Source organism: Neovison vison, chromosome 13 (assembly GCF_020171115.1).
Source record: "Neovison vison isolate M4711 chromosome 13, ASM_NN_V1, whole genome shotgun sequence".
NCBI classification, from domain to species: domain Eukaryota; kingdom Metazoa; phylum Chordata; class Mammalia; order Carnivora; family Mustelidae; genus Neogale; species Neogale vison.
Window position 1 is genome coordinate 10,567,241 of NC_058103.1, and position 25,624 is coordinate 10,592,864.

A 25,624-nucleotide genomic window follows, 5' to 3' on the forward strand; every position below is an offset into this window, starting at 1 on the left:
CCATTAGACTTTGACAGCAGTAAGATATTAGAAAACTAAGTAATAGTGTATAGGTAATACTGCTTACCATAAACAGGACATGAAGAAACATACAAAGAAAGTGAACTTAAATTGTAATTACCATAATCTCTATCAAATATAAAATCTAAATTTAATTTCTACAGTTAATTAATGTCCATCCCTTCTCCCTCACAGGGAGAAAAATGCATATATCATGTATATAATGAACATTATTGCTTAAAAGGAAAAGTGGCCGGGTTAGCTAATGGTTCTCAATAAGGAGTGATCCCCGAACCACCCAGCACCGGTAAACATATGACAAAGTCTGGAGACATTTTTGATCATCACACAAGTTCACAGATGCTACCATAATTCAGTAGAGAGGATCCAGGGATGCTGCTAAACCTTCTACAATGCACAGGACCGCTACCCACAGCTAAGAATATCAACAACTGAACAAAAAATGTCTAAGAACATTTTGGTTGGTTTACACAAAGTAGCTCTTAGCTGAACCCATATGAGATCACCAACATTAGATAATTGTGGACCTAGGATAATGGCAATTTCATATTTACAACTTACACACTGAGCTTAGCAGAAGTATATTAAGTCAAAGACTTCAAGGAAGAGTACCGACCTTTACAGATTGGTAACCACAAATATGCTAAAGCAATGGTTCTCAAATTCTACCATATACCAGAATCACCCAGAAGCACCTGTTAAAACTAGTCCTTACTCTGAGAGATTCAGGTTCAGAAGATCTTGGTGAGGCCTGAAAATCTGATTTCTAACAAGTTCCCAGGTGACCCTAATGCCATGGATCAGGGGACGATACCATGAGAGCTACCACAATAGAGAAAGAATTAAAAAAAAAAAATAGACTGCAAAGTTCTTTACATTTTTAGGACTAATGAATGAATGAGCCAAGTGCACAGTAGCGGTTTGCCCAAATGAAGCAGAAGGTCCATCTGATGAGGAATGCATTTGATCGCTACTGCTATCAGTCCTGGCAACAGGGTTCCCCATCACAATAACAATGTTCAAAGCTATGTGGCAAAGAACAGCAGAGGTGGAAAAACACGTAATCTGCTCAAACACACATTAAAGAAAAGCAGGAGAAGGAGCATGGGAAGGGGTCGTGCATGAGACAAAAGAGACACTGACAACAGTAGATGTGGCCAGATGCTCAAGTGAGTTACTGAGTCTGCATGCCTGGAAACTTCCTGGGTGCCGTGGCCCTGCTACTATCTCCTGTTTGGTAAATAAACCAAATATGCATAGATCTCCATGAGCATCACTGATTGAAATGAACCCAAAACAACCTGCATAGGCTGAAATCGATAGTATAAAACTTACTTTATTGCTATTTGGTATAATAAATATAATTTTTTTCCAAAGATCTTTTATTTATGTATTTGACAGAGAGAGATACAAGTAGGCAGAGAAGCAGGCAGAGAGAGGAGGAAACAGGCTCCCCACGGATCAGAGAGCCCGATGCGGGACTCGATTCCAGGATCCTGAGATCATGACCCAAGCCAAAGGCAGAGGCTTAACCCACTGAGCCACCCAGGCGCCCAATAAATGTAATTTTAAAATAAATGTTGATCCAAAATTATACTTTTTTTTTTTTAATCAAGTAAGCTTCCTAGACTTCAAACCTACAACTTTCAACTGAAAGGCACACGGAACCATCATCCTGGCTACAAAATGCCTCTGTTCCTTTTTGCTCCAGTTGTGCTATTTCTTGGGACGTGCTCCCTTTCTAGGATACTCGCTGAGAAAGAAAAAGGATGCAAGCCCACACAGCAAACCCTTCCTCTAAAACTAAAAAGAACTGGGTTAATCATCTAATATGTACACTAGTGGCTAAAAAAAAAAGAGGAAGGAAAAAAAGGACTAGGTAAATAAGTGGATTTAGGACAGCGACCTTCTAAATTCTAAATTAATGTCACTAATTATTTTATTCCCATTGGGAGATGCCCCTATTTTAAAGAGCTATTTATAGTAATATCATCAACCAATGAAAAACAAGTCAATCCACTGAAGCACTTTTCACTGTAATAAAGTTTCAGTCTTCCTTGTCACCCGAGCTCCTGCCATTGTCATAGATCACCTCAGCATTCAGGTGAAAGGTGAACAACAAGCTCTTGACCCCTCTAATCCAGTGATGCTTTGCCCAAATTCTATAGTCCCCAATGCCTAGCGCAATACCTCACATGCAAGAAAGGCTCCATAACTCTTTGTTGATTTAAACTGAATTTGTCTCCACATCAGCAACCCCTGTCACCACTGAATCTTACCCTCACCTGGAGATGCTCATCTCTAGAATCTCAAACTCTGGGAACTCACTTGCTGGCTATAAACTCTTTATCTTTCTATTTCTTTATCACTAAATCCATTTTTTTAACTTTCATCCCATTTCTATCCTATCAATTCCTTCTTATTCTCTAGTTTCTAATATTCCTCCTTGTGCCTCTTTCTCTCCCAGCAGCCTGAATGTGCCAGGCTCTTCCTCCAACCACATTCACTAACCAACTCCTTCTTCAATTCTCCTCCTCCTGCACAGCAACAACAACAAAAATACTATCTAATACACTGCATGCCAGGCATTATGCTAAACGAGCACTTTACTTATATCATTTAATTCTCATAATCTTATGAGGTAGAGTAGATACTTTTATTAGCTCCATTTTATAGATGAGGTTAACTTGGGCTTAGAAAGATTACTGCCCAGAGTTACCCAGACTTACAACTCCACAAATCATGCACAATACTGTTGCCTCTCTTCCAACCTAAGTGCCCAGGCAATACCAAACCCATCCAGTTGTGCTTTCTTGCCCACTCCTGCTCCTATGCTATGGAGAATTATGAGAGAAAACTGTACAACTATGCTGTGCAATGCTTTTAAAAACATGATTTCAAGGGACGCCTGGGTGGCTCAGTTGGTTAAGCCTTCGGCTCAGGTCATGATTCCAGCGTCTTGGGATCAAGTCCCACATCGGGCTCCTTGCTTGGCGGGGAAGCCTGCTTCTCCCTCTGCCTCTGCCTGCCATTCCGCCTGCCTGTGCTCACTCTTTTGCTCTCTCGCTCTCTCTCACAAATAAATAAATAAAATAAAATAAAATTTAAAAAACATGATTTCAAAAAGAGCTGGTCCTCAGCGAGGCTGGGGGGGAACAAAATGATGATCAATTAGTGGTAAATCAAGAAAAGAACCAGGAATTCTTAGTACATCATATTGCCAAAGCAATTTCAGAGACGTTATCTTAGGTCTCCAAAACTGAGGCTCCCTGTGGTAGTTTATGAAACCCACGCCCTTCCCACAAACAAGAGAGCCTTATGTTAGAACAGATCTGGAGACTGGCAGTACTACCTTTCTCTATCCTTGTACCTTTGTTCAACCTTCAAAGAGTTCCAACTCTAATGAGGAAGACAGATACAAACACTAAGAATTCTGACTAGCAAAAAGTCTCCTTTTCTAGCAGGCCATCCTCATTGTTTATTTAATCTTAAGCCACTGGGGAAAGAGAAAGGGGAAGAAATAGATACTATCCAAAAATGATGACGTAACATGGTCAGTCACTACCAGCGAAATCAATCTGAGGACTCTAGCTTCGCTACTGTTAAACTACGTGTAGGATTTGCGTATACACAGTCTGTGACCCTAATCCTAGCAGCTCTCATTTCACACTCAAAAATACAAAACTGCTGATGCTGTGTTTGAATTTATAACAATGAAGCAGATCCCATAAGGGCCTTGTTTTGAGTTTGCAATGAAAAGTAAACTTCGGGTAGTTGACATTTAATTATTTCTTGACCCAAAGTAAATTATAAAACAGTATATTTTAATGAATGGAGCAAGATAAATTAAATGGTTAGCTCAAGGAATTAAAACTTCCAAGAAAGACAAAAACTTCTTTTAAGACAAAGATGACTCAGGAATCTTTGTCAGAAGATACAGAATATCAACCCACAACAGCAGTCATCTTTCAAATGTGGCGTATTTTCTTATGTTAGTACCAGAAAATAGAATCCTGAACAATGTTAAGTCTTCCAAGTACTACCTTTTATGTCGTTGGGGAAACATTCAACCCTGCTTAATCATTATGCTTAGAACCATAAAGAAAGGTATTACATTTTTGAATAGTACCAAAGGAGGGTTAAAGAAAGATTAACATTTAAAGATTTACAATGTACCAAGCAAGATACTTCACATAATCACATTAATCTTTGCAAACATGAGCAATATCTTTCTATTCTTACTTTACAATTAAGGAAACTGAGGCCCAGAAAAATAAAATGCAACTTACCCAAAGCCAATCAACTACTAAAGATTAGAACCCGGCAGGATTCCAACTATGATCTCTAAGCCCATACCTAACCTAGGGCCACTATACCCAGGATAACATCATATCATAAGAAGTGGCTAAACTCTCAGCCTAAAAATGTCTGTAAGTTGAAAATGCTGCAAGACAAAAATTCTCACATGATTTATTTAGAAACATTCGTGTTACAATAAATTAGCTGACAATTTCCACTCTGTATCTTCTACTACCACAGTATCACATCAACAGAGCATGCACAAGGTGTGTGTTCATTGTGACAAAAAGAAGAACCCCTCTCTTGATTGAACTAGAATACACAGAGAGCATTTCCTCTTGAGTAGCTCTCCAACTTCATGGATCAATGAGTGAGCTCCTTTCCCCTTCAGTCTACCAACAGAGGGACAAAGAGCCCTCTGACTCTCCAGGTATACATCTTGGAATTACTTTTACTTCCCTTTCTCCCTCATACCCCACAGCAAATCTCACAGCTGTTTACAAGATGAACATTATTATCCTCACTTGTCCTGGGGCGGAATGAAATGATTATGGGGCAATTATTAACTAAATCAAGACTCTCTTTGATGCTAAGTTTGGTATGGTTTTATTTTATCACACATAGAAGGATAACGATTATCAAAATTTAGTTGCAGTTATACGCATTCATACATATATATTACATATACACACACAGGCAAATGTGTGTGTACATGCCAGGTCACAATTTAAAATTTTGTAGGTCATGGTTTTAAAAAAAAAAAAAAAAAGGGGGTAGAAAATCACTGCTCCACAGTATTTTGCAAAGAGTAAAAGGAGAGATTACCAAGCTTTCCCCTATATAAGAAACAAGCTACAGCACTCATGTCAAAAGGTATGCAAAATATAAGTTCAGGAATAACTGTACAAACTTGGAAGATTTCTGCAAACACTGAAATCTCTGATAATTTTTGTGATCCATCTTTCCATTTCCCCATTAACACAGTAGTAAAAACCTTTTTTTAAAACTCTTTTTAAAGACTTTATAGACATATCAGGACACAGCGGGAGAGAAGGGATAGCTAGAAGATTCGGATTACATAGGTGCCAACCCAGTAAGAGAGGAACCCAGGAGGGAAAATAGAAGAGATAAAAAGCAGGCCAAATCCCTGGTACCTACAGGAAGAAAAGATGATAAATTGCCCTCATCTGAGGGGGAAGAGACCTGATTACTTAACCTCTAGAACACAGGAGGATTGATACGTTCAGTCAGTCAGGGAGTTCTTAATCAGGACCTGCTGGTGCCAGGCACTGGTTCCCGATTCTCCACCACCATCTAATGATGCTTTATGCCGAGCCACAGAACTTGTCAGACAGCAAGGACTGACTCAGTGCCTATTACAGACTGAGCAGTGAACTAAGCCCTGGGATGTGACGGTGCAGCAGACACGGCCCTTGCCTTATTAGAGCTTCACAGTCAGAGAAGACAAGCATTCAATGACAATCAATTAAATCATCTCGAGTGTGCAAAGACCTATCAAGGGAACAGTACATTTGAGAACATCACTTAATTTAGAGGCCAAGGGAGGGCTTCCTTGAACAGTTGAGACCTGAAAATGAGTAGGAATAGGTGAAAAGAGAGAGTTGAAGGAACAGTGTGTTCAAAGGTTCCACGCCAGATGGGATTCAGGCAATCATTTTATAATGATGTACTGAACACTTATGATTTGCCAGTCACTGTGCTCTGGAAGTAAAAAGAAAACAATAAAAACAAAGCATTTGCATTCTGTGTCTCTGAATTAGAGTGGAAAGAGAAGAAATGGCTTCTTGCAGAAATAAAATCAATAGGACTCGATATAAAACCAATTACTGAGCGAAAAAGGAAGAGTAAAAAATCATTCCCAGATTTCCCTCCAGGATGATTTGAAAGGATGGTCAGGCTCCAATGACAAGTGAAGGCACATTTAGATTAAAAAGTGATGAATTCGGTTTTGGGCACACTAAGTTTGAAAAGCCAGCTAGGTTTTCTGGTAGAGACATCCCAGTGGAGACACCCAGCAGGGAGACCTGGCCCAAAGTTCACAAGAAAAACCCAAAGCTATAGTCACAGATATGGAAAGTATGTCACAGAGATAATCACCGAAATCTAGGGGTGGATAATATGACCCAGAAAGAGAGTCCCAAACAACAGACAGGGGCTCCTGTCTGCTTGATGGATATTACTGCAAATGAAGCACCACATCAGAAGAAACGTAACACAAACAAATCGATCACAAAATGTAAAGGTTAACCCAAAATCAACATGCAAAATCTGCCTGAAATGGCTCCTTTCCTCTCATGCAAATGACAGGATAGAACGGAGGGCGTTGAAGAGGGCCTGAAGCAGTGATCATCTCCGTGACATAATTTCCAAACCTATGGAAACATAATTCACTTCCTCACGTTGTGACAATGAAGACCCCAACATCTGTAAAGACTATGGAAGTTGTTCAAGTCAACCAGGTAATTACTGTCAGGGTTAGGACAGGATCTCCATAAAGTAAGAATCTAATTTAAATAAAACAACAGAACTACTGGTCCTAGAGTATTTCTTATGAGTTCCTAAATAACTACTAAATTAATTTCAGGGGATGGGGGGTGGCTGGCTGAATCAGTGGAACATGTGACTCTTGATCCTGGGATTATAAACTCAAGTCCCACGTTGAGTATAGAGATTACTTAAAAATAAAATCCATTTTTAAAAAACTTAATTAATTGGGGTACCTGAGTAACTCAGTCACTTAAGTGTCTGCCTTTGGCTCAGGTCATGATCACGGAATCCTGAGACTGAGCCCTAAGTCGGGCTCTCTGCTCAGTGGGGAATCTGCTTCTCCCTCTCCCCCTCTGCCCCAGTAATGCGCTGTCAATCTCTCTCTCTCTCCTCCCCTCTCTCTTAAATCAAGAAGTAAAATGTGCTTTAAATAAATAAATAATAAAAATTTTAATTGATTAATTTCATGCACATATTTTCTTCTTTAAGAAAACCAAAGTCAATTTTATCCTTGCTGTTCCTTAAAGAATTATTTGACATTCCTACCATTCCTTCGAACAATATATGAATTACCAGTCCTCTAATTATTTTAAAAGGCAAATACTGTCTAAGGAAATATAATTGCTAATTAGACCACCTGTAATTCAATGAGTAAATATGAATACATATGAGTAAATTTACTCATATATATGAGTAAAAAATGATATACTTCTTACCTAAATTATTTTAATATGTTGTCCACAAGACTAGGTCCATGTGCTACTTATGTGGAAATCATTGACACTAAGCAGTAAGTGGACTTTTAAAATCACAATATGTAATGATTTTTACTACAAAATAAAAATTTGGGGCACCTGGGTGGCTCAGTCAGTTAAGCAGCTGCCTTTGGCTCAGGTCATGATCCCAGGGTCCTGGGATTGAGCCCTGCATAGGGCTCTCTGCTTGGTGGAGAGCCTGCTTCTCCCTCTACTTCTGCTGGCTGCTCTGCCTACTTGTACTCTCTCTCTCTCTGTGTGTCAAATAAATAAAACCTTTATAAAATGAGGATTTGATGAAATAACAAGTCATTCTATTCTTTTTTACTGAGTATTTTTATAAAGATTTTATTTATTTGAGAAAAAGAATGAGAGAGAGAGAGCCTGAGATGAGAGAGGGTCAGAGGGAGAAGCAGGCTCCCCACTGAGCAGGGAGCCCAATGTGGGACTCAATCCTGGGACTCCAGGATCATGACCTGAGCTGAAGGCAGTTGCTTAACCAATTGAGCCCCCCAGGAACCCAAGTCATTCTATTCTTATTTATAACTCTTTACCTGCACAAAACGATTTAGAGAAGCACACATTTAAACATGCAAGATATTGAACATATAATTTTTTTTTAAATACCAGTCAAAAGAATCAGAGTTGATTTGTATACCCTGAGCTTTTTTGTTTTTTAAAGATTTAAAGAGAGAGAGAGAGATGGCACAGTGTAGGGTGGGGGGTGGAGCTGTGCGGAGCAGCAGAGAGAGAAGGACAAGCAGACTCAGTGCAGCGTGCCAAGCTTGTTGCAGGGCTCGATCTGAGAACACTGAGATCCTGACCTGAGCCGAAACCAAGAGTCTGACCCTGAAAGCTGAGCCACCCAGGCGCCCTTATCCCGAGCTTTTTTTAAACTACAAATAAGTAAATATTTTTCAAGGAATAGAGAAATGAAGGTAACTGCACTGAGCATTGAATTAAGTATACAGTCACGATGCAAGAAAGGGTCTTAACAGCATGACTAAGCGCATCTCCCTCACTTTACTAACAGAATTGAGATGCTAAATGATGTTCCCAAGGTCACACAGCTGGTTAGAGACAGATCTCTTAGCAACAAGGATTAAAAGAAAAGCACAAGTTTTATAGCTTTCACTGCTTAATAAAGAAACAAAATTAGGCTCAACTAATTTTATATATACATGTAAATACATATATTTAAAAACATATTTATATTTCTGTATAACAATTAAGAAACTTGAGCCAAACTAAAAAAATACATGCTGTTTTGGAACATTAAGAAAATTCTTCCTGAAGAAAAAAAGAGGCCACATCTATTTACCCACTAAGGTACCAAAAGAAATGACTAAAACACTGGAATTCTGACCCCTCAGCAGGTTTCTACTAATCCAGTATTTAAAAACCATCTTGAATAAAGAAATGTGGGAGTTCTTTAATGTCAATATCAAAAAACTACAGAAACCTTGTGAACATTCCTATTTTGTAAAAGAAAGATTTAATTTGCTTAAATATCAGATGAGGAACAGGAAAGACTGAGAATACTCACAGGTTTTTAACTTGTGACATGAAGCAGAGGATGGTGCCATTTATCTGAGATAAACAAGCAACCCACATATGTGTAAAGATGTGAAGGAAATAATAAACCTAGCAGTGCAGATATGTGAGGAAAACATATTAAAAGCAGAAGGAACAGCAAGTGCAAAATCCGAGGTAGGTGCAGACCTGGCATGTTTAATGAATAGCAAAGATGGCCGGAGGACACATCAAGCAAAGAAGGGAAGAGTAAGAAATTAAATCGTAAGAAATTATGGGAAAGGAAGAGGTAGTCACAGAAATCAGGTGAAGTACATTCTTAAACTGTAATGGAACTAAACAAGAAATCAATAACAAAAAGATACCTGGAAAATCCCCCAATATTTGGAAATTAAGCAATGTACTTCTCAGTGACTCATGAGTCAAAGAAGTCTTGAAAGAATGTTTGGTTGTTTTTTTCCTTTTTAAAGCTTTTATTTAGAGAGAGAGAGCACATGTGCCCAGATGAACAAAGGGAGCAGCAGAGGGAAGGGGAGACAGTCAAGCAGATTCCGGGCTGGGCTCAGAGCCCAAGGCAGGGCTCAATCTCAGCACCCTGAGATCATGACCTGAGCTGAAATCAAGATTCAGACATGAAAGCTTCACCAAGTGAGCGACCCGCATGCCCGTGAAAGAAAGGTTTTTTATTTCAACTAAATGACAATGGAGACACAGAACATCAAAATTTGTGGAATGCAGTTAAAGCAGTCCTTAGAGGGAAATACATAGCATTAAAATGCTACTGATCTAAAAGCAATAAAAATGCATGTACTAAAATAAAAGATCTAAAATCAATAAACTGCGATTCCACCTCAAGAAATGAAAGAAGGGAAAACTAAATGCAGAGTAAACAGAATGAAGAAATATTGAATACAGAATAAAATCAATGAAATTGAAACAGAAAACATTACAATACAGAAAAACATTACAGAAAAATGAAACCAAAAGCTGGTTCTTTTAAAAGACCAATAAAATTGATAAACTTCAAATGTAAACAAGAAAAAAAAAGTGAAAAAATACAAATTACGATATCAGCTATCAAAGAAGGGACATCAGTTCAGATCCCACAAACATTAAAATACTAGCCTAATTCAATAATTTTAGATGGAATACAGTTAAGTAGTTGAAAGTCAAAAACTACCAAAACCTACTCAAGAAGAAATAGACAACTCACACAGCTCTTTATCTATTAAATAATTGAATTTTTAGCTAAAACCTTTCAAAAATCAAAATCCCAGGCCCGATGGTTTCACTGGTAACTTCTACCTCATATTTAATGAAAAAATATGGAGCACTTGGCAACTCAGCCCATGGAACATGTGACTTTTGATCTCAGGGTTGTGAGTTCAAGCCCCTAGTTGAGGGTAGAGATTACATTAAAAAAAAAAATTTAACATTTAAGGGAGAAATAATACCAATTCTACACAACCTCTTCCAGAAAATAGGAAACTACTTTGCAAGTCATTTCATGAGCATCCTCCAAAAACCAAAACTGGGCAAAGATAAAAGAAAATTGTAGATCAATATTATATTAGATGAAAAAATCCTCAAAAATGTAATAGCAAATAGAGCCCAGAAACACTGAAAAAAGACTAATACATCATGATCAAGTAAATTTCATCCCAAGAATGCAAGGCTGGTTCATCATTTGAAAACTGATCAATGTAATTCAACATATTAACAAAATTAAGTTAGAAAAGCCATACATCATATCAATAGATTGAGAAAAATAAATTTATAAGATTCACCACCCATTCATCATAAAAACTTTCAGCAAATTAGGAATACTTACATCATATTTAATGGTGAGAGACTGAATGCCTTCCCCCTAAGATCAGAAACAAGGGAGGTCTTCTCTCACGACTCCTACAAGGGAGGAACCTGGCAGAGACTACTTTAACCAAGTAATCAAGATTATCACCCCCAGTGATAATCGTGTTACTAGCATGTACCCCCCGAAATCATGGGTGAAAAAATCATTTCACCTCTATGGTATTCTTCCCAAAAGCCCATAAGCCCAATCTAATAATGAGAAAAACATTAGGAAAATAGAACTTGGTAAACTCTATGGAATACATGACCAGCACTCTTCAAAGCTATCAAAATCCTGAAAAGCAGGGGAAGACTAGGAAAGCATCACAGCCAAGAGGAGACTACGGAGATATGGCAACTACGTACAATGCGGTATCCTGGAGGAAAAGAACATTAATGAAAAAAACTGGTAAAATCCAAATAGTCTATAGTTTAGCTAATAGTGATGTACTAATGTTAATTTCTTAGTTTTGACAAAAGTACCGAGGTTATGTAAGATATTAACTTTAGAGTAAACTGGTGAAAGGCATATGGAAACTCTCTGAACTATTTTTATGACTTTTATGGAAACCTAAAATAATTCCTTCCAAAATGATCTTTTTAAAAAAAGCAAAAGGTCAGGGGTGCCTGAGTGGCTCAGTCAGTTAAGCACCTGCCTTCGGACTGTCTGCTCAGCGGGGAGCCTGCCTCTCCCTCTCCTCTCTCTTTCTCTCTCTGGGCTCTCTCTGGGCTCTCTCTGGGCTCTCTCTAAAATAAATAAAATTTAAAAATCAAGTTAAATTGTTTGAAAAAGCAAAGGGTCAGAAAAAGATACAGTGTGTACACACTAGCCAAAAGAATGCTGGAGTGAGTATATTAATATCAGATAATGACTGATAAAAACAAAAGACTATTTCTAGGGATAAAGACTATTTCTAGGGATAAAGACAAATATTACATAACTATAAAGGAGCTAAATCACCAAGAAAACATAGCAATCCTAACAGCGTATGTACCTAAATACAGAAATCAAAATACCCGAACTACTACTAGAACTGACAGATTTGAAAGGAGTAGGCAAATCCGCATTTATAGAGACTTTAAACTGGAGTTTACTCCAGTCTTCGTCATCAGTAGAATAAGTAAATAGAAAATAAAAGAAATCTAGAACTCTTGAAAAATACCATCAGCCTATGTGATCTAATTCATATTTATAGTACCTTATACCCAACAACAGAATGCACACGTTTTTCAAGTACACATGGAACATTCACCAAGGTCAACCATGTTCTGGGCCATAAAACAGACCTCAGAAAAGTTAAAAGAACTTAGGTCAAGCAGAGTAAAGTATGTCCTGTGACCATTACAGAACTAAACTAGAAGCCAATATCATAAAGATATCTGGGAAAACCCCCAAATAACTGGAAAATTCTGTGAGGCACACATGCACACCAACCACACGTATAAACCATCCCCCTTCCCTCCCCACCATTATCAGAGCTGCAGGGAGAGATGTCCTCTCCTGTACAAGCCCAGGCTGCACTTTTGTGAATCCTTTCCCTCTTCAAAACTACCTACTTTCCAAGTAAGTATTTTCCAATTTCATTACCAGAGAATTTCTAAGCAAATACAGTTTATAAACTTATTACCAAGAGAATTTATATGACAATTCTAAGCCAGCCGGACTTCTCAGTCTGATTTTTCATGCATGAACATGTAAATATTTTTACACTAGCCATGTAACTCTCATTCTGCCCAAAATAGACTCAAAAGAAATCTACAATGTGCACAACTCTTTAAAGAAAAAATACTTGGATATTCAACAAAATGAACAGTGTTGTTTCTCTAATCATAATATTATTGCATGCAATCCTTAATGAAACACAGGCACTTTCTGAATTATGACTATTTGCCTTGCAAATGAAACTTTTTGTTTAAAAAGGCTGTGGAACTCTTCACCTCTCCAAGGACCTTCCACCCTACAGGGATAACCATTAGCACCACCTAGTGGATGAAATAATAAACTGGGATTCAACATCTCTTTATCTTAAAATTGAGGATACCCTGCTGAAGCAAGATGTTACCTTAAATTCTGTCAGGCCCAACCCATGGTATTCTATGGAGGGAATGGGGGGAAACAGTGCCTGAAAAACTTAAGTGACTTGAACGTGATCACAGACAAAAACGCCACGTCTGCTCACTCGCAAACTAGCCCTTTTCTAGTGCATGTTATAGCCATGTGCAAAAAAAGTAACCTCAAACCTTACCTTCGTCATATGCAAAATTTGCCTGGAAATGGATCAGAGACCTAAAATTAAGAACTAACACCTTAAAACTGCTAAAAGAAAACAAAGGAAAAAAAAATCCCCCTGACCTAGAAGTTGATAATCAATAAATTAGACCTCATCAAAACTAGACCACAGCAAAGCAAATACCCTTTGCTCTCTGAAAAATACTTTTATAAAAATTAAAAAGCCACAGACTGGGAGAAAATATCTACGAAACACATATCCAACCAAAGGGCAAAAGCTTTGAACAGATACGTACCTAAACAAGGTCTGAGGCTGGCTTATAAACACGTGTAAAGGTGCTCAACAGCCATTGGTCATTTGGGAAAGCCAAATTACAAATACAATGAAACACCATTACACTGGACCACCAGAAACACCATTCAATGGCTTAAAACTAAAAAGACTGATCATACCAAATGTCAACGAGTATTATGGAGCAAGCTTTCATACACTGCCTGGAAATTTTAAGTTCACTTTGGAAACAGTTCAGCAGTTTCTTAAAATTTATAGATACACATTTACTATGGGACTCAACCACTGCACTCCTAGCTGTCTACCATAGAAGGAAGAGAGCATGTGTCCACCAAAGATCTGTACATGAATATTTATACCCGCTTAAGTCTGTAGTAGCCAAAAACTGGAAATTACCCAAATGTCCATTAGCAGATGAATGGATAAGCAAAATATATTATATCCTTAAAATGTAATAATTATCAACACCAAACAGAAATAAACTATTGACTCATACAACATTATACATGAACTTCACAATAATTGAGTAAAAGATGTCACAAAATAGCAGATATTCTAATTCATTTCTATAAAATTCTAGAAATTGCAAACTAATCTATAGTGACAGAAAGTATATCAGTGGTTGCCTACGTGGGAGATCAGAGGAAAGGGAGAGGATATTAAAAAGGGACACAAAGTTACTTTTTTTAAGATTTTATTTATTTATTTGACAGAGAGATCACAAGTAGGCAGAGCGGCAGGCAGAGGGAGTGAGGGCAGCAGGCTCCCTGCTGAGCAAAGAGCCCGATACAGGACTCAATTCCAGGACCCTGAGATCATGACCTGAGCTGAAGGCAGATGCTTAATCCACTGAGCCACACTGGTGCCCCTACAAAGTTACTTTTGAGGGTGATGAATATGCTCATTATCTGAGTTGTGATGATAGCTTTATGGGTGTGTGTGCGGAGATATATATATATATACACACACATATATATTATATATACATATATATGTCAAAACTTATCAAATCATACAATTAAATGCAGTTCAGTGAATATCAGTTATACCTCAAGAAAACTATAAAAAATGAAAAACCATATAAATTTACCACATAACCCAGCATTCTATTTTTAGGCATTCATCCAAGAGATATGAAAAAGTATGTCTACATTCTAGAACAGGAAAAACCAATCTATAGTGACAAAAAGCAGATCACTGGTTGCCTAGGGTCACAGTGGAAGATTAATTGCAAAGAGGCACCATCTGGAAAGAAAACTTTACAACTACAGGAAGTTTCCAGATGGGAATTTTCCCATATATTCTATACATATACCTATAAAATACATTCTGAATTACAAACAGGTGATTAAAAAGACCAATAAACCCTGAAACAAATTATAAATTATATGTTAATTAATTTAATTTAAATTTTAAAATAAATAAATAAAAATAAAATTTAAAAAGACCAATAACAACTATCCTTCCCTAAACATAACCCTGCACCAAGCACTGTGCCTTCCACATACATCTCCTCCAATCTTACTTTTCTGTAGTCTAGGTATTATTATTTCCATTTTAGAAAAGGAGGCTTGAACTCAAAGAAGCTAAGCAACTTACCCAAGGTGTCTCACTAATTAAATGAGTGAACCCCAGTCTCTAAGAATAAATCTGGGTTTGTCTTAATACAAAGTATTTCTGACACAATGTCCTGCCGTCTCAACATCCAACACACTTGTTAACCAGGGATGAACTCTATTCTACTGAACTCTAAGAAAAATGCTTTTACTTCCTTCAACAGGTACTTCCTTGAACAAAAGTACCTGCTGGTACAATGTCATTCGTTCCCCAGGTGATGCCTAACACATAAAAGTACTCAATAAATATTCCATACCTTTTAGCTTTAACTTATAAGATTTATTCTAAAGTAACTATTAGTTGCATTACAAATCTTTTCCATTATTAATATCTCCAACTATACTTAACAAGATAAGAACTGCCCAAATTTCTCATAATTGTGTCATTAGTAAGCTCAGAACTTTCCAATGATAAGATATGGGTCACTTTTACATTGATGAAAATAGTTTACTCTTTGTTACGCTTTTCGTACAGATCCCATGAGAGCATTCTGCTTTCTACTGATGTCACAGAGAGAGCCTTCTGAGGCTTCAGTAAATAAGAAAAAAGAAGCAGATGCCATTGTTACGCTCATTACAAAAAGCAAGGAAAGGGAGGTAGAAATAATCACCAAACCCCTTATAATCAGTGACCTAGTACTTTTCCAAAACAGGGAATTCGAGGTTTGCCAAGGACTTAAGTAACTTGGCCTGAGCAATAATGTAAGATATACAACTGGAATCCATTATATACTGCTCTTTATATGTGAAGCACTAGTCCCTCTATCTTAAAACATGAAAATGGAGGTGCTTCCTAGTTCTCTGTAGAAAGGCAAGTCATTCAAGAATCACCTTCTCCAAGTAAGATAATTTGGGCAATTTTTTTTTTTTTTAAATGGGACCTCTCATTGGGAACAGTCTTATAGGAAAATAAAAACATTCAATGGTATAAGTAAATCCAGCGCCAGAAAAGAGAAACCTCTTCAGGCTATTAGTAGGCAGTTCCTTATAAATATGCTAGGAAATTTACATCCTAGAAGGTTTGTCCCTTTCTTTCCTTAAAAATAAGGGCTGGACCACTCATACACTACAGATAGAAGTTTAAATTGGCACAATTTGGAAAATTGTTTAGCCATATCTTTTAAGCCAGACATATGCATATACTAATGACCAATAATTCTACTTTATGAGTTTAACTAAAAGAAATGCACACACATATTCATCAAAGACTTGTACATGAATGTTCCTAGCAGCATTATTTATAACAGCAAAAAACTGGAAACAAGCCGAATGTCCATCAACAGTAGAAAGAATAAATTGTGACTTATAATGGAATACTATACAGCAAAAAAAAAAAAAGAATGATCTATTTCTCCATGCAACAATATGGACCAATCTCTTTTTGAAAAGGTTCAATAAAAGCTAAGCACAAAACAGTACATTCCATGGTTCCTACTTTACAAAGTTCAAAATCAAGTAAACTAATCTATGATGTTAAAAGTCAGGATGGTAGTTACCCTTTGCAGGGAGCAGGAGGAACTGGACAGGGGTACGAGGGAGGTACTAGAGTAATACAGTAGATTGTGTTCTATTTCTTAATTTTTGTGCTGATTACATGGGTGTGTTTACTCATGAAAATTCAACAAGCTATAAATTTAGGGTTTGTGCACATTTCTGCAGATGTTCAAAAAGCTTGTTTTAAAAAAATAAAACAAAAAATATGTCTCTTTGGGGAACCTAAGTGGCTCAGTTAGTTAAGCATCTGGTTTTTTATTTCAGCTCAGGTCATGATCTCAGGGTCCTGGAGACTAAGCCCCACACTGGGCATGAGGCCTGCTTAATATTCTCTCCTTCCCCCTCTGCTCCTCCATCTTGCTGCCACGGAAGGAAGGAAGAAAGGAAGAGGAAAGGGAAGGAAGGAAGAAAAAGGGAAGGAAAGGAAGGGAGGGAAGGGGAAGAGAGGGGAGGGGAAGAAAGAGACTCTTCACCTGAGATTCCTGATTCATTATTTTTTTTTTAAGTATGCAGAAGTAAAGGAATAACAGACCAGACCGTGGTTCAAACTCAATGCAGAAACAAGAGAGAAATATCATGGATAACAAAGGACGAAGAAAGGTCATCATAGTGCATGCTTTGAAAAAGGATAATACCTCTCTCAACACGGTATTAAAGGACTCTTCCAACTAAACAACACTCTCCAGTTCCTTGCCAAAGGCAGACTGAAAGCTCATAGCTAACAGGCTACTTTCTAGAATGTTCACAGGCTTCCACTCTAGCGGATTTATAATGAAGAGTTGGCTGCATTTGTTCTCAGATCAGTTAATCCCAATGTCCCTGGCTACTGCAATTACATATTTAATTAAATACTGCAGAAACATATAATGCAAAAAGAGAGTTATTTCTATGAAAGGTAAATTGGAGGTTTAGAAACACTCAGTCAAGACAACTTACCAAAGAAAATTGCTATTGAAATAGGAAGAACTAGACAATTTGCAAAAGATGAGTAGAAAATCACAAAATTCTAAGACCATGCTTTCCAAAAGCTTCCTAAGCCATCTTCAAATTCTCACTCAGCTTTAAAGAAACATAAACTTGACATTATAAGTGCATTATGGGGGTAATCAGTGCAAGAAAGCAGATCCTGAACTGTAATCAGCAGACCTATACTCCAAGAAAAGGCAGTGGACCTACAACAAAAGAGTGGCAAACAAATCCATTTTTTTTTAAAGATTTTATTTATGTATTTGACAGAGAGAAATTACAAGTAGATGGAGAGGCAGGCAGAGAGAGAGAGAGAGGGAAGCAGGCTCCCTGCTGAGCAGAGAGTCCGATGCGGGACTCGATCCCAGGACCCTGAGACCATGACCTGAGCCGAAGGCAGCGGCTTAACCCACTGAGCCACCCAGGCGCCCCCAAATCCATTTTTTTATACACTAAAATAAAATGTTGAAATGATGCCTACATTCAACAAATCCATTTTTTTATACACTAAAATAAAATGTTGAATGTAGGCATCATTTTTATGATTCCCCATGCTGACCAATTTTTTTAGGATGAACTAACCAACTATCCATTCCACTTGTGAGGGATTAAAAAGGCTCTTCTGGGGGGCATGTGGGTGGCTCAGTCATGAGCATCTGTCTTTGGCTCAGGTCATGATCTCAGGGTCCTGGGACCAAGTCCTGTGCTGGGCTCTGCCCTCAGTGAGGAGTCTACTTGGGATTCTCTGCCTCTCCCTCTCCTTCTGCCCCTCACCCAGCTCATGCATGCTCATGTGCTCCCTCTCTTGTAAGTTCTCTGTCTCTCTAAAATAAATAAATAACCCTTTTTAAAAAATCCATAGTGTAAAGTGACAATGAAAGTAATAGACTTAAAAGTGAGGTTAACACTAACCAATCCACAAAATGCATACATAACATTAAGAGAAAATATTACTTAAGATAAGGTCATTTGGTAAGAAAATATAAATCTGTAAAACTCAAGCTTAAAAATGTTTAATTATTATTTGTGAAGATTCTGGTTTCTGATAGATACTATTAGAAAAGGAAGTTAATAGGTATCTTTCATAAACTTCAGGTGACATATTTTATTTCCCAGTTGCTTTACTAAATTCTTGGGAGGCAAAATTAATATTGTTATCTTCTTTTAAAAGTTTGAAATGTAACTTGAGAACCTAAGCAACAAAGAAGTAGGGACGGGGGAAAGAGACAGAAGGAAATTAACATTAATTGGGCACCTATTCTGGGTTAGGGCTCCAATCATAATACAACCTTGGGAAACAGGTATTGCTATTTCCATTTTACAGATGAAAAGAGAGCTTAACCACCATAAATAATGTGTGGTTATTAGATAATAATCACATAGATAATAATGAGTAGAATAAGCTATGACCTAAATGTCTGATTCTATATCCTATAATACCAAAAAAAAGAAAAATCAGAAGTATCTTAATTCATCTAGCATTTTGGTCATCTAAAATTAAATAATAGGGCGCCTGGGTGGCTCAGTGGGTTGAGCCGCTGCCTTCGGCTCGGGTCATGATCTCAGGGTCCTGGGATCAGGTCCCGCATCTGGCTCTGCTCAGCGGGGAGCCTGCTTCCCTCTCTCTCTCTGCCTGCCTCCCTGTCTACTTGTGAGCTCTCTCTGTCAAATAAATAAATAAAATCTTTAAAAAAAAATTAAATAATATACTTTAGAAGAGGTATATACTTATATCACAGCACAAAACAAGGAAGACCAAAACAGCAACAACATAAGGGATGCTTGCCCTCCAGGAGCTTACAATTAAAGAAAATGAGCCTGTGCACACACAGTTAAGAAATACATTGTAGTGATTAATCCCTTCTTGAGGGAGGCCATCCATAAGTGATATGGGAGCAGCTCCATGGGGCTTCAGCAGTTCAGAAAGGCTTTATGTAAGATCATAGCTGGATCCTGGTGATGGAGAATGTTGAACAGGTGTAATGAAAGCTCCTCCAGGACAGGGAAAAGCATAGGTAAGATAAGAGGTGAGGGAAAAGCAGAGGTGACATGATGAATATGAGTAACAGTGAAGAGGCCAGCAGGACGGCTTCAAAAAGTAAAGGACTAAGTAAGTGGAAACAAGCCAAGTAAGTGTCCATCAACTGATGAATGAATAAGCAAAATGGGATATACCCACACCACGTAATACTATTCAACAATAAAAAGGACTGACACCTGCTACAACATGGGTGAGCCTTGAGAACATTATGCTAAATGAAAAAAGTCAGTCACAAAAGGCCACATATTGTATAATGTCATTTACATGAAATGTCCAGAGAATAAGCAAATCCATAGAGACAGGAAGTAGACTAATGATTCCCAAAGGCTGGAAGGGGCGGAAAGAAGTGAGGAGTGACCGCTTATAAGTACAGGGTTTCTTTGGGGGATGATGAAAATGTTCTCAAATTGATTGTGGCAATGGTTGCACAACTCTGTGAACACGCAAAAAACCACTGAACTGCACACTTTAAATGGGTGAAGCGTACGGCAAATGAACTACATCTCAATCAAGTCGTTAAAAAAAAAAATGTTGAGCCATCACACTGCATGGCTAAGATAGAGTCCCTTGTGCCAAGTTTGAGAGTCTGGAATTTATGTGGTAGGCAATTAGAGATATGTAAGTAAAGACTTAACCTAATAACTTAACCTAAAGACTTAACCTAATAACTTAACCCTAAGTTAACAAACTTAGGGCTCTTCTCTAGCAAAATTATTCACATATTTTCAGTACATTCCTAAAATATATGCCCAAATCACAAAGAAGACAGAGAACAGGAAAAAGATGATGTGATCGGATTTTGACAAAGCCACCAGCTGTAACTATTAGGAAAGCTGTCTTGCTTCAGCACTAAATGCCACAGATGGGTGTATCAGCATCATATTTAGGCAAAACCACAAATTCATCTGTGTCGTGTCTTCAAATACCGTAATGGTCTAAGCTTAATTATGGAAACTGCATTAACAATTGATCCGCCATATTTTAGAGAGAGATAATGAACTGTGTAATTAGTTTTTCATTGGATGACAGTACTCTACAGATAATGTTTTATATATTAGATTCAATTTAAATGCTATCAGAACCTCCACTGAGATAAAGCATGTGTGTGGCAAACACATTTGTCTGAATTCTAATTTAACCTAAGATTCCAAAAGAGTTTTACTATACAGAATAAGAAAACTAAAGAGACAAATCTGACATTCAAAGATGGGGGGGAATCTGGATATTAAATAATCAATACAAAAGAAAAGGCAAAGCATTCAAAAATCAATCTGAAAATCAAAGAAAAAAAAAAAAGCAGGGGGCACCTCGGTGGCTCAGTGGGTTGACATTAAACTCTTGGTTTCAGCTGAGGTCATGATCTCAGGGTCCTGGGACCTAACTCCACAGGCTCTGTGCTCCATGCTCAGTCCCTCTCTCTCCCCACCTGTTCCTCTTCCTCGCCCCCCCCCATCCTATGCTCTCTCTCTTTCTAATAAATAAATAAAATCTTTAAAAAAAAAAACGGCAGGGGAACAGGTCTCTGTATGAGGTTCTATAGCATAGCATTGGGAAGTACAACGAAAAAAAAAAAAAGGAACAGAGTACATTTAAAATAAAAGGCTCAAAATAAAATAGCAGAAGAGTCTGCAACAGAGGCCAAGTTTGGAATCCATCTATACGGCATTCCCACACCTTCCCTGGAATCCCAGGGAAGAAAGAATCTTTCAGACAGTATGCATATGTTATCCCTGCAGAAGCTGGCCTAAAAGTGAAATCCCCCTTTCCCCCAGGAGGTGGTGAGCTGGTAGGAATACAAAGAACTCCGCCAGAGAACCCATACACAACCAAACCAGTGTTCCTGAGTCACCTTGCAAACCTCCTTCAAGGTAGACAAGCCACAAGAAACTAAAAGAGATACCAGATCTCTTTGAAAACTCCTGTCTAAAAATGAGAGGACCTATCTGTCTCTGAAGGACTTTGTAAATTCCAGAAGAGGATGAAAATTGTGTTGTGTGTCTGAGAAATACAGACAACTTAGATGACCCGGTTCACTAACAAACAATAAAAGCAAAATAGAAAACAAGTAAGCCCTCCTAAAAAAGAAGTCCTGTCACTGATATCTAGAATAAGGTATCTGCTGTCACAAGTAAGTAGAGCAAGACTCTTCATTACCTAATTGTAAGCCAGAGTTTATGCAAAAGAAGAGAATTCAGTAGGAGTATCAGGTAGGAACTTATTACAAATCATTAACTGCTGTATGTTAAAAGAAACTTATCCAAACTCTCATCAATTGTCTACCTACTCCAAACAAAAGAACTGAGGGAAAAGGCAGAAGTTTACAACTATTGTTCACTGTATTGGACGTGTTAATTACTAAGGAATAAAGTACTTCAAATATAACAAAAGAGGTTAAACATTGCATTATTCTCTATGTAAACATCAAAAACATATTACTACTAATTTATACATAAATAAAAGGTTTTTTTTAAACAGGTAGGGAGAAATAATGATAGCATTCTACCCAAGATCACCAAAGGAGGGTAAATAACACCAACATAAGATCTAATACCCAGAAACATGTTCAAGTGATAGAATTATTAGAATGGTCTAAATTATAAGCATGCTACAATTCTGACTAAACTAAGAACAGAAACCCAAGAAGCCATGAATAGGCTAAAAAATAATTAAGAGAATGGAAGTCATGTGGAGGGGTTTTTTATTTTTTTTTTACAGGATCCTCCACTGAAGAACATGGAACTAGAAGCATGACCTATAAATTAGAAAGGAGAACAAGAAACTTGCCAGCGCCTGAAAATGGCAAAGCTGACCTAAGCTAAGGAAACGAGGAAGATAAATATCTCAGTAGGTAAATAACACCAGTTCTCAAAATCTGTTCTAAAAAACAAAAGTAAAAACTAATTGGCCAGAGGGAAAAGCATGTGGTTGTAAGTTAAAGAAAAATTTTAAAACAAACATACACGAAGTACTTTAGGAAAATTTCTGCCTCTGCAGTATTTTCACAGATAAGCTCATCAATGTTCACTGCATTAGCTTTTAAGAAGTTAAATCTAAAGGTTTTTTTAGTTGAAAGAAATTTTATAAATATTTGCAATAACCACCTGCATTAAGCAATTCTGCAGAGCTGTGAGATTAAACGACAGTCGGCTCAATTACATTTAAAATCTTTCAGACAAAATTACAAAGCTTACATAGCAAAACTAATATAAACAGAATATCCTGAACAACAAATTGAGCTACTCGATTTGTGTGTGGGGGGGGTTCCATATAGCAAATAGCATATCAGTTCATATTCTATGATTAACTTAAGTCTCATCTAAACTTGCTGATCTAAGGGAGAACCATCAAAGCTGGAAAATAAAAAAAAAAGAATGAGATCCGATTCAAATCCTTTGCTGTTCTCTTCCTCCTCCCGCTAGAAATACTCTTGAAGTTGGTGGTCTTACTTGATTTCAGCTCTCAAACATGTAAGTCCATACCAAAATCTTAACTTACAACATAATTAAGTGCTGTGCATGCCAAAGTACTCCGTTCAAGCCGTTCAGTGAATCTGAACATAACCGTAACGACATTTCACAACGCGTCCATCCTGCTGCCACAGGGAACGAGCAACAAATTCACAGAAAGACTTGGAGCAATACCTGAGCAGATAAACAGCCCTTTCAATATCACTGAGGTCTTCATCAACTGTCAATCTTTCTATTTCTTCTGGTGTCTGTCAAGTGCAAAATACAAATTATGCATACAAACGTGGATTAGTCTTGCCACCCCCACCCCCACCCGCCCCCCAGTGACCCTCCGGGAACCCCATATGAGTAGAGACTAATGCAAAAGTTTCACAATTAAGCAGTATCACTGAAAACTCATCAAGAGGACTCGAGGTGCCTATTTGTGTGGGGGTCAACCCACATAAATCGACCACAGAGGTCTCCTTCTCGAATCGCTGGGTTGGGGTGGTAAAGTCTGGGGGTTTGGGGGGGTTTGGGGGGTTTGGGGGGGTTTGGAGGGGTTTGGAGGGGTTTTGTTTTGGTTTTTTCTTTCTTTCTTTTTTAAACTGTTCTAGCTTGAGAATTACATTGTGGCTTCAGAATATTGCCGAACTCGGTTTTATATGCACATATGAAATACATACGTACGTACTTTTAAATCTCTAATACCCCAAGGCTGTTTCTCCAGCATTTTCCACCCCAGGAAATGCTAGAAGGGGGGGGGATGGAGGCAAACTGCAGCCGAGAGAGAATGAAAAAGACGAAATGTGGAGTGGGGGAAGGGAAGGGAATAAACTCTGGGGCTGGAAGGAAATCAAAGATTCGCGATATTGCGGCAGGTGGGAGTGAGAAGAGCTCAACTGAGCTTTGGAGAGGACGGCGGGGGGAGGGGGTGGTCCGAAAACTAGGTTTGCAGGCAGTGAGGGTTGGAGGCTGGGTCGAAGATGACTCTGCGGGGTGGGGGAGCAAACTGAAGGTTGACTCCCTCCAGGCGGGGAGTGGGGATCAGGGTCCCAGCTGGAGTCCTGGAGGGGCTGGGAAGAAAGGACGTGCGGTGACTCAGGATGGGGGTGAAGGGTCGAGAGGGCTTTGAAAACCCGTAGTGGGACGACCGTAGCCTGGGTGCTGGGTGGGAGGTGAAGGGAGGCCTGGCGGACGAGGGGGCAGAGGCACGCGAGCTTGCTCGGATGGAGGAAGGGGAAAGCGGGATCCGCCGTGTCTCCGGGAGGGGGGTGGGGGCGGAGCTGTGTAGACCGAGGAGTGGTACGGGGTCCGGCGGGGTGGGGGGGGGCACTCAGGAGGGGACAAGGCGGCGGCGGTCTCGAGGGGCAGCTCCCGCAGGGCGGAAGGAAGAGGGGCCACGACCGTCCAGGAGGGGCGGCTCGGGGGACGACGCTGGACCGGCCGTTCCTGGGGGCAGGTTAGGGAAGGGGCCCGTGCGGGGCTGGGCCGGGGTACTAGGGGGCCCAGGGCGTCCGAAGGGCCAGTCCCTCGGGGATGGGGGTCCAAGCTGGGAGAACCGAAGCTGCGTCGAAGCAGGGGCGGGCTTAGGGTGACACGGCGACCGCGGGTCCAGCCCGACTCCGAGAGGGTCCCGGGCCGCCTCGGGAAGGAGAAGGGGACGCGACGGGGTCGGGGCCCGGGCCAGTCGCCAGGCGCCCTGCGGACAGTTGCTCCTCCCCGGGGCGCACCTTGAGGCTCCGGCGGACCGGCCTCTCGATGATGGTGAGCTCCTGCAGGTCCTCCATGTAGCCGAACAGGCTGTTCTGACTGAAATCCATCGCGGCAGCTGCGGGCGGAGGGGGATGCATGGACCGCCGGGCCCCCTCGCCGCCCGGGCCGGAGCGGCCCCGGGATGCCGGACGCTCGCAGCACCGCGGCCGCCCACCAGCAGGACTTTCTCCCGCTCTCGGCCGCGGGAGCCGGGCGGGAGGGTAGCTGGCGGCGGGAGAAGGAGCGCGGCCGCCGGTGGGGGGGCGGGGCGGGTAAGGCGAGGGGGCGGGGCGAGGCGCGCGGGCGGGCTGCGGGGGCGGGGCCAGAGGCGGGGGAGGTGCCACAAGCCCGCCTCAGCCCCGCCCCCCCAGGCTCCGAGCGCACGCGAGCCAGACGCAACTGCCGCGCCACGCCGTGGCTGCCCCCTCCGCCCCTCTGCGCCCTCCTCTCCCCTTGCCCCGCCCCCGGCCGAACGCGCCCCGCCCTATGGCGCGTGCGCAGAACCTTCCGCCTCCAGCAGCTTCTGGAGGCGGGCTGGGAGCGGGGGTGGGGGCCGGGGTTGGGGCGGGGGTCGGGAGCGGAGGCCTGAACTAATGTCAGGGGAAGCGAAGGAGAAGGAGGTGGGCTGCTGTCGTGTTTAACCTGCTGTAATAACCTAACGAAAAATCGTAATTGCCCACACCAGCAGGCGAGCTGTGTACGTGGGGACTACCCTAGCTCAGCCTTAGCCCCGGGGGAGGCATGTGTACCCCCAATCAGCGATTACTGCGTGATGTGTGCTCGAGTAATAGGGGAAAGGGTGTGTGGGTATACAGTC

At 40.0% G+C, this 25,624-nt stretch overlaps 1 protein-coding gene across 5 annotated transcripts in view; it reads right to left on the reverse strand.

Moving 5' to 3' along the window:
* Nucleotides 1-24,988, reverse strand: part of PPP4R4 (protein phosphatase 4 regulatory subunit 4) — a 103,489-nt gene extending 78,501 nt beyond the window's left edge. For all 5 annotated transcript variants that reach the window (XM_044230870.1, XM_044230871.1, XM_044230869.1 and 2 more), the window contains exons 1-2: nt 24,786-24,988; nt 23,248-23,321 (exon numbers count right to left, since the gene is read on the reverse strand). In XM_044230870.1, the coding sequence (XP_044086805.1) occupies nt 23,248-23,321; nt 24,786-24,905 (194 nt within the window). In that variant the 5' untranslated portion in view covers nt 24,906-24,988. The remainder of the gene's footprint in view (nt 1-23,247; nt 23,322-24,785) is intronic.
* Nucleotides 24,989-25,624: the final 636 nt, after the last annotated feature.